Source organism: Condylura cristata, unplaced genomic scaffold (genome assembly GCF_000260355.1).
Source record: "Condylura cristata isolate star-nosed mole 26May11 unplaced genomic scaffold, ConCri1.0 scaffold00023, whole genome shotgun sequence".
Lineage (NCBI taxonomy): Eukaryota > Metazoa > Chordata > Mammalia > Eulipotyphla > Talpidae > Condylura > Condylura cristata.
The window spans coordinates 28,421,240-28,433,894 of record NW_004567124.1 but is presented as its reverse complement, the minus strand read 5'-3'; the positions used below and the strand labels follow the sequence as shown (position 1 = coordinate 28,433,894).

The 12,655-nt window shown below is 37.5% G+C and overlaps 1 protein-coding gene across 1 annotated transcript in view; it reads left to right on the top strand.

Moving 5' to 3' along the window:
* Positions 1-358: 358 nt before the first annotated feature.
* The window catches only part of TMCO5A (transmembrane and coiled-coil domains 5A), a 14,247-nt gene continuing 1,950 nt past the window's right edge, over positions 359-12,655 (top strand). Inside the window, exons 1-10 of the mRNA XM_012728546.1 lie at positions 359-393; positions 1,391-1,540; positions 2,212-2,335; positions 2,718-2,768; positions 3,449-3,520; positions 6,567-6,623; positions 7,315-7,374; positions 7,816-7,880; positions 8,935-8,992; positions 10,611-10,651. Coding sequence (XP_012584000.1) covers positions 359-393; positions 1,391-1,540; positions 2,212-2,335; positions 2,718-2,768; positions 3,449-3,520; positions 6,567-6,623; positions 7,315-7,374; positions 7,816-7,880; positions 8,935-8,992; positions 10,611-10,651 — 713 coding nt within the window. The remainder of the gene's footprint in view (positions 394-1,390; positions 1,541-2,211; positions 2,336-2,717; positions 2,769-3,448; positions 3,521-6,566; positions 6,624-7,314; positions 7,375-7,815; positions 7,881-8,934; positions 8,993-10,610; positions 10,652-12,655) is intronic.

The window sequence follows — 12,655 nt, the reverse complement described above, 5'->3', positions numbered from 1 at the left end:
CTAAAGCAAAACGGGATTTAAGAATAATCAATAACTTCTATTGATTATTATTACCTTGTATAAATTTCCAGATGGTTTCACATTGGTGAACCGTTTCTGAGTAAATCTGTTAGCAGAACCTATATTGAATTTTCTAACATTAGCTCTGTATCCTTCCTGAGGCATAATAAGATCATGGACAGAAGAACCAGAGGGTTGGATTCTGCCATGGCCAAAATATGGAAATTGGTGGGAGGAAATTGGTTAATTCCATTTTATTCCAGTCTCCTGGGGCTCTTGGCTAATTACTTATTACATAAAGATACCCTTTTCCCCAACTGATAAGATACTTCTCTACTGGAATTTTAGGGAATCTACAATGGAAGAACACAAAGAAGATCAGCTAGATTATGAGTAAGTAATCATGACTATGCAAAGTCACGTTCAGGGACCAAAGCATGAGGTAGGTCTACTACTGACTCCTTTCCTCATCTTCCAATCTCCCTAAATCTCCTCCTACTCCCAACCCCAACTGCATTCCACCTAAACACTCCATGCCTTCCTAAAATGCTATTGTAAATCTCCCAACCAAGCCAATACTTCCTATATAGGACTTCTTCACCCCAATCAACTCTCTTTCCTACTCAAAAAGAACTACTCTACCTTACTGGCTTTTCTCAGGTAATCATCTCAAAGACAAAATCATTTATTGACATGCAAGAAAATAATAAAAGCATATTGAGAGCTTTGCATATGCTAGGAATATTATACAGTTACCATTATTTCACTCAAATTTACTAAAAAAAAAAAGATATTTGCATTCCTAAAAGTGAATACTTGGATCATATCTGTGTATGCACAAACAAGTGATTCCTATGGTTGATTCTCAGAAGTGTGTGGCAAACAATGGAGAAATTTTGAGATAGAGGGCTTCAGTCAAAGCTTTTATTGTGCTGGTATACCTCATGTGGCTCTGTGTAATGCCAGGCCTGACTCTTAAGTGATGTGACAAACACCTAGATATAAGTGCTCCATAAAATGCATTGCTTGAGCAGATGTTATGAACATTCTGTCTGGGGAAAAAAAAAATTGCCACAGAAACCATTCTATTCAAAGCAGAGTTTATTTAAAGAAGTAAGGTTTCTCCTGCAACCAGAGTGAGAATACACTTGTATTGAGCACTTCAGACAAAAAAACCTGGAAAAGACCTTTCTAAGTTGAGAATTTCTGAGAAAAAAAAAATTGAAAAACAAGGTCAAGAAATATAATTTCTTAAGAATGAAAAGGGAAAGGTTTGCTCCCAGAAAGAGCCAACTTAATTAATTAAATGTTCTGCTAAATATCCTCATTGATCCAACTACTACTGGTATTAATATAACTGGCCCTTATTTATTTTGGGGGATGTCTATAGGTCAGAAAAAGTGGAAATCTTAAGACTGGCCCAGTCAAAGAAGAACATTAGCAGTTTGAACATGGACCTTGAAAGGGACATGCAGAAAATAGATGAAGCAAATCAGGAACTTCTTCAAAAAATCCACGAGAAAGAAGCTGAGATTCAGAGGTAAAATTTGGGGTTTCATGAGGGACATTTCCAGTCCAAAGGAATGGGTAGGGAAGAGACAAAACTGAATTTTACTGTTTGTACTAGAGAACTCTGTCTTATGTTGCAGTTCAGTTTCTTTTTTATTCTTTGGCATTGCTCTGCGGTTCACACCCTAAAATCTATCAACTTTGGGATTCCTAAAAGATTGAGGGATCCCTCCCTGGTAGCACAATGGGCAAAAGCACAGTGCTATGAAGCTATCCATAACCACTGCAGCATGAGTTCCATCCCTGGCCAGGGAAGTGATCCACATGGTGCGGCAGACCTCTCCTGTCCCACCCGCTGCTCCCCTCAGCAGTTTATTTCAGGCAATCTGATCCCCAATCTGTCTCTGGTGAATCCTTTCACTGCCCCCACATACCTCTGGCCTGTACCCCAGATCTGTATGTATAAATAAATTAATAAAAAAAAAAAACAGAAAGAAAGGACACTGAAGTGTTTGACTTGTAAATCAGATTAGTCCTACTTTTACCTCCTTTAAAACCTTTCTATTTCTAGGGATCCAGGAAACAAGAGTTTCCAACTTGTGAAATATGTGTTTTCTGTCCATGAAGTATCACTAAAGCAATTTATATATTTTATCAGTTCTGAAGCTACCAATCTTCACAGTATATACTTGTGTCATCCAGACTAGAGAGTGAGATCACTCAGACCAAAGATGTGGCAGAAGAAGAAGAGTGGGAGAAGGAGAACTGTACCATGATGGAAAGGGAGAAAGCCTTGCAGGAGCTGGAAGAAGAAACAGACAAACTCGTAAGCAAGAAAAACCAGGAAGAGTCATTGAATAGGTCTTACTCCTCATCTTGTCCCTCAACAGCTACCAGATAGGCTCACCTCACACTTCTATACACAAATAACAACTCAAAGCCATAACAGAATGTGTCCATGCATGGACGGGAACATATGGCGGGCAGGGTTTCTTTGGTAATACTTAGTATCAGGCAGCCCCACATGGGCATCTATATACCTGGTACATCGTGTGTGTTTTGAAGTCAAATAATATGTCCTTTACTTGGCATTATGCAGCAGAGTTAATACAGGAAAATATCATAGAGATGCAATGGAGAACTATCAACTGAAAAAAGGTGGATGGCGGTGTACAGATGCACTGACGGGGTGCTTCTTCTCTCATCAGGAAAGGAAGAATGAGACTCTGGTTCACAGTATAGCAGAACTTCAAAGAAAGGTGGGTGGGGCTTTTTACAGCTCCCAGTGTCCTCACGGCAGCCTCTGATCAAAGAGGCAAAGAAGGGGAAGTGATCAAAAAACGGAGGAATTCACATATGAGAGGTCTTGCTAGGGTGGGTATTACTCTGCATCACTCTCCTGAGGCTGAGACTCATGACCTAGTACTGAAGAAGTTCCTCACAGTCTCAGGTGACAGCTGTAGGTGGAGGTATGAGTGGTCTCACAGGTTCTTCATTGTATCACATGACAATAGATAGTAAAGGAAACACACTACTGATGTGATTAAGTAGGACTTTTGTGAAAAGCAGTTAAGTTTACTTTCAATACATACAAAAATGCTTAATTTCCTTGCCTAGGCATTGCCTCTTACCTTCATTCCCCCTCAGAAAACCACAAGCCCTACTTTCTAACCTGTAGCCCTGAGTAACCCAATATGGGTTAAGCGTTTAGGGTAGTGCTTCTGCTTTGAGCAGACTCTACAATAGCTTTGGTGGCCAAGACTAGTGAAAAAACAATGAAGGTAGAATAAAGATTCTCCAAGGGACCACATATCCCTCAAGGAGCCATCTCCTGGCAGTGTTTATCAATGCTATTATTGGTTCTCATATAGCAGAAAATAACTTTGTACTTTTTGACGTATTTTTCATTTGGAATGTATTTTTTTATTTGAAACTATAGCTCACAAGCAAATCGCAAAAGACAACCAAGTATGATCAAAGCATTCTAAAAGGGACCCCAGAAGAGTCAAAGGTAAGCAAAATATCAGTCTTTAGTGAGTTTGGGTTTTGTGAAGAATAGGATAAATTCTTCAAAAATTTAGCCCATGTCAAGATTAAGCTTAGACCAATGAGTGATGACCTCTCCTTTGTCCTTAGTGAAGAATTCTGTTCTGAAACATGTATTTTGTTCTTTCTTCCATCAGGAATAACAGAACACAAATGCATAAATGTACATGTTACAATGGAGGCAGCTGAATCCCTAGTTGAAATCCTGACCCCAACAATGTTTCATATACGAAGTTGGGCAATATAATCAGTCCTTCCCAAACTTAGCTTGAGAACTGAAAAAAATGGTACATATAAAACATTCTCTTCCATTTTTAAAGGGAAAAATAGTTTTTTCCAGTCTTTATTTTATTTATTTATTTATTTATAATAGTTTTTTTTACATCATTTTGTATATATATTTTTTTATCTCAGTAGTCCTGTGCACTTCCCTCCCCCCCTTCCCCCTCCCCACCCCTGTTTGATCCCATTCCCCACTCCACCCCCACAAAATGTTTCTGGTATATGGCTGTTCATTATTATTAATATTATCTCGCCTGGTCCATTATACTCCTGCTATGAGCGAAACCATCTGGTATTTTTCTCTCTTTTTCTGGGTAATCTCACTAAGCATGATCTTTTCCAGCTCCATCCAGGTTGCAGCTTTTTTTTTTTTTTTTTTTTTTGGCTGCTGAGTAATATTCCATTGTGTATATGTACCACATCTTTTTAATCCAGTCATCTACTTTTGGGCATTTGGGCATTTATATTTTCCAATTGTAAATAAAGCAGCAATAAATATGGGGGTGCAGGTATCTTTTTGAATCAGTGTTTTTGTGTCTTTTGGGTAGATACCTAGGAGTGGGATTGTTGGGTCGTAGGGAACTCCATGTTAAGCAGTTTGAGGAACCTCCAGGGAAAAATAATTTTAAAAAGATTATTTTAAAGTCTGGCTGAAGTGCATATAAATTCAGGAGGAACTAGGATCAGTATGTCGACAATATATTAAGCAATTTACATATACTCTGCCATTAATTCTAATCTGGAAAAAAATTCAACTGATCATTCTAGTATCCAGTGACTTCTACCACTAAGCACTTCATGTAGTACTTTCACTTCTCTAGTTGCATTCTAGAACTAAGAACCTGGAGCAAATCATGAACCATCAGATAAAAGAAGAATTAGACTTATTTTTTCACTGAGAGAGCAGAAAACATTCCCATTTGGCCCCTTCCATAGAACACTTCTTTGTCTCTGTCTTTCCTCATTTCTGTTTAACTTCTTCAACTCACATTTTACTGTGAGTATAAAGTCTCTGAAGAAATAGAAAGCAAAAGAATAGAAAGTTACTCCTCTCCCTTCTGCTGACCTAGTTAGTGCTAGTGACCACAAAATAAAATAAGTAAAGCATGTAGTCTGAAGACACCAAGTAAGCTTGTTTGGCCCTGCTCATCCAGGAAACTTTTCTGGAATGAAAAAATATCTGGAGTCTGGAGTCTGCATGGACATTGAGAAGAAACTGGAGTAAGACTAGAAAAGGGTATGAAGCCCCTTGACTATCTTTGCCATATAATATCAGCAGCAAACAGACTGATTTTCTTCCAAGGTCCCTTCTGCCCAAACTAGATTTTCATGACAGAAATCCCATCAGAATCTAGAGATAAAACTTTAAATGTGGCTATTCTGGCTAGTGTCAGAAGAGCTAATAAATGATAGAATCAACCCAGCCCTTAAAAATCTCAGCAAATTATTCACCTTCAAATCATCTGTTCCCACCCTCCTACCCCCCTGTTCTGTAGAACTCTTAAATGGTATTTCTAGTTCTGCAAAATAAACAGCACCTCTTTTTGCTTCAGTACCTCTCATAAGCTGGTGCTTCAGGTCAGTTTAATGGCTGTCTGCTTCAACTCCTTGTGAAACAGTTGCCTCTGTGGCCCCAGGTGTAACTGACTTGAGGGGAAAGAACAGTTGAAAGAGTCCAGAAGTGAAGTAATGGGACGGTGATCAAAGTGCAAACAGTAGAGCTGAAAAAGGAAGAAGGAAAGATGCAGTCATAACTGTTCTACCTCCAGAATACATCCCGAAGACACCCATTCTTCTCAGCCTGTTGCACTGTTACTGTGACCCTCTAGCAGTGCTCCATTACCATCACTTGAATGCTAAAGTAGCCGCCTCACTAGTCTTCCTGCTTCTATTTCTACTCCCTAACAATGTACTTCCCACACATAGAAAAGACTCTTCCTCACACAAATCAGAGGGTACCTTTACTATTTGAAGTTCTCTTGTGGCTTCTCACTGCAATTAGAATAAAAATCAGATTCTTTCCAGATACCTCAAGAACCCATATAACCTCATCTGTCTACTGTTACTGAGCTCATCCACTTCTGCCAGCCTCCCCTACGTGCCAGCCATGTAACTTTTTCATACATACAAAATGTACCACTTCACAACTTGGCCCTTTGTAACCTCTGCTTGAGATATATTGCTTCTGATTTTCCTATTGACTAATATTTATCATTTCGGTTTCAGCCCAACTATCATCTCATCAGATACCTAAACCATCTTATTTTTATGCCTCACAAGTAGAATGTCAGTTCTGTGAAGCTTCTCAGTCCTTTTGACCATTGTATCCCTGGCACTCCTCCCACCTGCCTCCTCATCACTTCATTAGATATTTAAGGAGGGAAAGAGGGAATAAGAAAAACAAGGAGAGAAAAAGGAATGAAGAGTGACTATATAAAAGGAAAAGGAGGCATGAAGTTTTTCAAGACTGATGTCTTTTCTAAAATAAATAACTAAGTAATGATGAAGCTCAGAATTGAAATGTAGGGGTAAAGGGAACACCTATGAATGCAAAGGGCTGAGCCTGTAGTGCAGGTACAGCAAGCTGCTACTAAGGACACTTGATGGTTTGATTTCTCTATCAAAAAGACATCTGAATTCATACCTGATGCATATTTGAGACTGAATTTCAGAACAGAATCTGTATGGTTTTCAACTTGCTTAGGTACCAATTTTCTTCTCTTTTATAGGTTAAGTTAAAGCAGTTGGAAGCCTCCTGTGCAGACCAAGAGAAGCAGCTGACGAAGGTAAGGAAGGACAGAAGTGGCAATGCTACTTCTTCCAAAGGAAAGGAAACTTACTCCTTGACTAATCTGTTACTCAAGTGACTGAGTTCTAAGGCTCCAGATCCAGGACCATTATGAGGTCAAGGAAGGGATGAAGAAACAGAAGATGGCCCTTATTTTGCCTTCTCTAACATTTTTTTTTACAAGATACATCGTATAACCTATATTTTCCACAAGTTAGTATCTACTCTGCCCCTTACTGCCCTCAAATGGTCCCTAATTGGGAGGAAATAAGTTCATCTGTATAGCAAAAACATATTGAGAACTACTTGAAAATCATTTAGGGTCTAGAAGTAAGACAAAATAAGTAAGTAGACTACAGGCCCTTCCTGGTGGCACAACGGGTTAAAGTGCAGTGCTAGGAAGCTATCTGCAGCCACTGCAGCATGAGTTCCATTTCCATCCAGGGAGGTGACCCACACAGCATGGCAGATCACTCCTGACCCACCTGCTACTCCCCACAGCAGTGTATTTCACTTGATCTGAAATATCAGATTCTGTCCCCAACTCTGTCTCTGGTGAATCCTTGCATTTCTGGCATGAATCCCAGCTCTTATATGCATAAATAAATAAATCTTTATAAAAAAAAAAGTAGACTGATGCTCTTACAGCAATTTACTGAGAAATTTATAATGGAATTCTGGCTTCCCAGGTAATGGAAGACTATGCTTTTGTGGCTCAGCTCTGTGAAGACCAGGCCCTCTGCATAAAGGTATAGCTTCTCACATAGCAAAACATTTGCTAGGGTTCAGGATGAAATGGAACCACTTTTCAAAGAATTCTGTCTAGAACTATTTTAATTCCTCAAAGTGGCACTACAAAGAGTCTTTAGGGTATTAGCACTCCACCACCCTACCATTCTATTACTCCCCTGGTCTCCCCAAAATTCTGTGCTCTTACATTAAGAATGATGCCTTTGCCTATGAATGACTCCAGTTACCCCAGAGTCCTGCCCCTAAAAGTAGGGAGGGATGAAGAGTGGTGGGTGGGGGCTAGAAACAGAGAAAAGTTGAAAGTGGGAATAGTAAACTTTCATGTTAAAATATAATAAAAAGGTGCTTGTCATGGTTATTCAGTAGTTCTCAATATATGATTATTATGAAATATCACAGAGCTTTAAATAGTGACTGTGGGTTTTCTATTTCTCTTGAAGAAGTACCAGGAAACATTGAGGAAAATAGAAGAAGAACTAGAGACTCGGTTCCTTGAGAGAGAAGTGTGAGCTTTGGCAAACAAGGAACATCCTGGTTTTAGTGGTAACTCTATCTCAGCCTGGGTCAGAGCAAACTTTTCTCTGACCAGTTCCTATCTGGACTTGAGTGTGCTCCCTCACCATGTTGCTTTCCCCTCTGTGTTTTGGTAAACATGCACTGTGCCATAACAAGTTTAAAAATCCAGGTTCTCATCCAGTTCTTCTGAAAAAGACTGCAGAAATAGACCTTCCCTCAGAATTTTATCACACTATCAATTATTCAAAGTTATACCAAGGGCAGGGACATGTCCTTTAAAGGAGCCAGTGGTCAGGTACCTTTGATAAGTACAATATTCCTTATATTTCCCAGGAAAGGTCTTAAAACAAATTCCCCAAATATACAGAGATTTTAGCCGTATTTGGTAAGTATCGAATTAATCTCTAGACACACACTAAAGCAATTGTATTATGAAACTTGGAAAGGTATATTGTATTGAACCATAAACATTAAAAATTAGAAGTGATAAGTAAGGGGAGAGCCCCCCAAATATTCTGAATTTGTCAGCTTAAATGATGAGAAATTTCATTTCCATTTCTTGCCCCTATTTATAAATTAAATCTCAGTTCAGTCAAGATATAGTTCTATGTATTAACTATCTTTAAATCATGTAATCAAGAGCAAAAGATCCAAACTTGTACAGCCTCTAAATTAGGCTAAGCATATATTGTGGCCAGGGTGGGCAAGGGTACCAGGACTTGGAGGTTCTCAGCCCAAAATGATACTTTTAACTTTTCCCAGATCTTTCCTATTCAGATATGGCTTTACTGCTAAACTAAGATTCTAGAACAAGGCTGACCATAGAAGTTTCTGTGTTGTCCAATAGGTATACATAGTTAATATAACTGAAGAATGGATTTTTATTTTAATTAATTTTTGACCATAAATAGTTACCTATAGCTGTTGGCTACAACAGTGGACAACATAGCTTTAGAAAATAAAGCTATTTTTGATAACCATCATGCAGTGGGGATATTTGAGTGCAGTTTATTCAATCCCAATCTTGGCCCCTCTCCCCTTAGGTCAAAAGTTAGAAGCATGGATTCTGCAAGAAATAGCTGTAAGAGCCAAAATAACAAGGTAAGCATTCCATCTTTCATGTCACTAGTGGCATTGCTTTTCAAAAGAAATTTCAAAAGCTATAAGCTACCAAGCATATACCAACCCTCCATATGAATTTCCAAAAAAATCACTAAATCTACTTCCAAAGTATACCTACCCTAAACTAACAAAAAGGACACTAAGGAACAACTGTCTTCCCTCTCTTACAGTCATGCAAATGACAAGTTCCCACAGAGGTCTGGCCTCAGACATAAAAGGTTTCAGAATGAAAGCAAGGAGGAACATTAACTGGAGTTTCACTCTTTGGAGAGGAGCGAAAGTTCATGTATATCTCTCTCCCATCTGCTACGGTCACAAGAACTCTTTCCTGATGATCCCAATATAGTCTTACATGTTTCCTGACATAGATCAGAGTCATTGATTATCATCTCATCAGAATTAGTCCATTAACTAAAAGATAGGAAGCCATTGCTGCTTTATGCGACAGCTTCAGTGTTGGTTCATATTCAATCATGATGTCACAAACCATATGCAAGGTCTGAAAGAAACAGAACTAGATGTAAGGCACTAGGCCTCTTGACTTGGAATCTTATGTCAACAAGAACTAGAACTAAAGAATACATTTTTGTTGGGATATAATTTTGCAATTATATTGGCTTTAGAGTTAAGGTTGACATTCACCAGAAATTTTGTATTATTGACAGAAATGGTCTTCATAATCTTAGAAAAGAGAAATAATCTGTTCCTTCAAAGCAAATAACAACTGACTGTTGTTCTCATGATCACATCACAGTCCCCATGGTTCCTCAGGTGTGAGCTGTGTGAGGGTAATATTCTAGCCCCAACTTTGCATAATCCACTCAGCCAACAAAACTGAAATTAACTGGATTCTATCTCTCTAGAATCAGGTGTGCTTCTATCTATTCTCAGTGACTCATCAAAGTAAACCTTTTGACCTCCTACCATAGAAAGACAGAGGTGCCTTCCTCAATATTATTAGTCTCATCATGATTCATTGAACTACAACGTTTGAGAAACTTTTATAAAGAGGCTGCCTAAGCAACTGTCTAGTTGTTCATTCAAGCTATAGGATCAAATTTGTAATCCCGAAAATTTCTAATTCTACAAGTGAGATTTTGTGAATCTCACTTCCAAAGTTATAAAATATAATCATGATTTCTCTTTTTTTAATCTCACAAAGAGATTAAAAAGAAAATGAAATAATTAAGAAACTACTTTGGAAGAGACATGCTATAGAAATCTAGGATACATCCTCATCTTCACATTTTCATGATTTTAAAAATTAGAATATGTTCATGTAGTTTTCATAGCCTGTAAACTTCTTAAGTAGCAGATGTCTATCCTTAAGCTGTCTAAGTAGCAGATAAGGATAGGTTGAGAGAGTCTGGAACGTGGATTCACAGCACCTGGTTTTCAGGCTTGACCCTGACAGTTACTAGGTATGATCTTGGGAATATACGATAAGATAAGATTTTAATAAGACTTGTTATGTAATAATAAAGTTCTAACAGTAATGTTAGATAAATAAGTATCTAATGATTAGCTCACTGTATATTATTGGACAATAAGGATAGCTTCAGAAATTGTTTATTTACCAGTGTCCTTCTTCTCCCAGAATACTTCTTTCCTGAAGAAGATAGCACTATTCTATAAAAGGTAAACAAAGCCATGAGTGCTACTTAGCCACCTTAGCAGCTCTTTGTCACTAGACAAAGAGAAGCTTCTACACACATATTCACACAAACACATACATACCCACACAGTCAGAAAACTAGAAGCATCAGTGAGCTTGCCAACCTTGTTAAGATATCAGCACATTACGCATCTGACCTTAAACAATAATAGGTGAGAACTTCTAAGTGCAAATATACCACTACCTAGCAGTAGATAAATAACAGGGAGAAAATGATTGTGAAGAAAGAGAGATGATGGTACCTAACAGTATTCAGCATATAATTTCCAAAAACTACTTGTTAAACTGAACAAGAACTCAAGATTCAAACAACAGAATGGATATTAGTCCTCGGGGGAATCACTATAACAGCAAAGTAAAATTGGTATTCATGAAACCCCTGCATTTTCAAGAAAAGGTCAAATTATATTCAATGTAATCTGTTTAAAAAGGCATAGAGAAATATATATTCAAAGTGATATGAAATATGATTTAGAAAGAATTCCATCAAAATGCTTACTATAAAATTATTGGTGCTTAAAGGTCAGCTTCAATTGTCTGAAAATTTTGCCTAACAGGGATATCCCCTCATACCAGACAAATGCAGTATTACATGTTTTGACATAGTTTAATATAATACCATTAAGCAACTAGCAGGACCTTTCCCAGAACTCCTAGGCTGTTTTCTTCTATCAGTGCTCAGCATGATCCTGTCCATGGGGTCTCATAGAATCAGAACTGTCTGCTTTAATGGGTGGTTTGGTAGAGGGTATGTAGAAACATACACATATGGAAGAACAAAATGTAAGCACAAAAATTAAAATAACATTTTATAAAAAAGAATGATGTGACTTAGTGAGGGTTATACTGAAGACAAATACATTCTGCAGTCTAGCTCATCACATTAAACTGCACATCTTTCTTTTTCTTTTTCAATTTCCCATAGGACATTGTACACTGGGCTTATCACTCTCTGGTCTCACTTCTCTCTCTGATTCAAGAGATAAGAAAGTAAAGTCACTCCTAAGATTTTCACCAGGAATATCATCCCGGAGAATTTTCTCAGGAGTATTATGTCTTAGTTCAAGGAGAGTAGTGGGAAGAGGTCTATGAAGGGCTACTGATTTAATTCTGCCAAAGACGCTATATTAGAATGGTTCTTGGCTCCTTTCCCAAAATCAACTCTAAAAGAAAACTTAAGAAAGTTGGCAATGAGGCTGTTTTTTAACTAGTAAATATAGGTTGACAATGAGTTTGCCCTGGGGCAGGAGGTTGCTCAGAAGAGTTGAATAAACTTAATATAAGAAGGGAGACAGTGAAAATTCCTCATGTAAATCACATAAAAGCCACAGGGAATAAACAACTCATCAGTTAAAGAAGAAATCAAGATGACCATAGGGAAATACCAAAATTTATTTAAAAGTATTAATGATAATATGAATGAAAGAAGAGAAATACCATGATCATGGATAGGAAGCCTTCAAATAATTGATATATCAATTATCACCAAGTGATTAATAGAATCAATTCAATTCTAATCAAACTCCCCGAATATTTTTCATGGAGTTGAATAAAATGACTCTAAAGCTGAAGTATAAAGGGCCAAGAAAAACCTGAACAATTTTAAAGAAAAACAAGAAGTGGAAAATATGCCCTTCCAGATATCAGGAAGCTATAGTAATTATAATAGTGTAGTACTGGTACAGAAATGAGAAAATCAATCAGTGGAATGGAACAGAGTCCCAAAACAGTACACACATAAAAATTTGATATGTGACAGTAATTTGATGTCAGAGAGTAAAGAAAGAATTTCTCAAAAACTACAGCAGGAAAAAAAATGAAATTAGAATACATTAGAAGAAAATGATATACAAATATACAAAAAGCAAGCTTAGTTGTGTTAAGGACTTAAACGTGAAAAAAAGAAAAATCTTAAACACATTGTGCAAAAATTAATAATGATGTAAATACACACACACACACACACA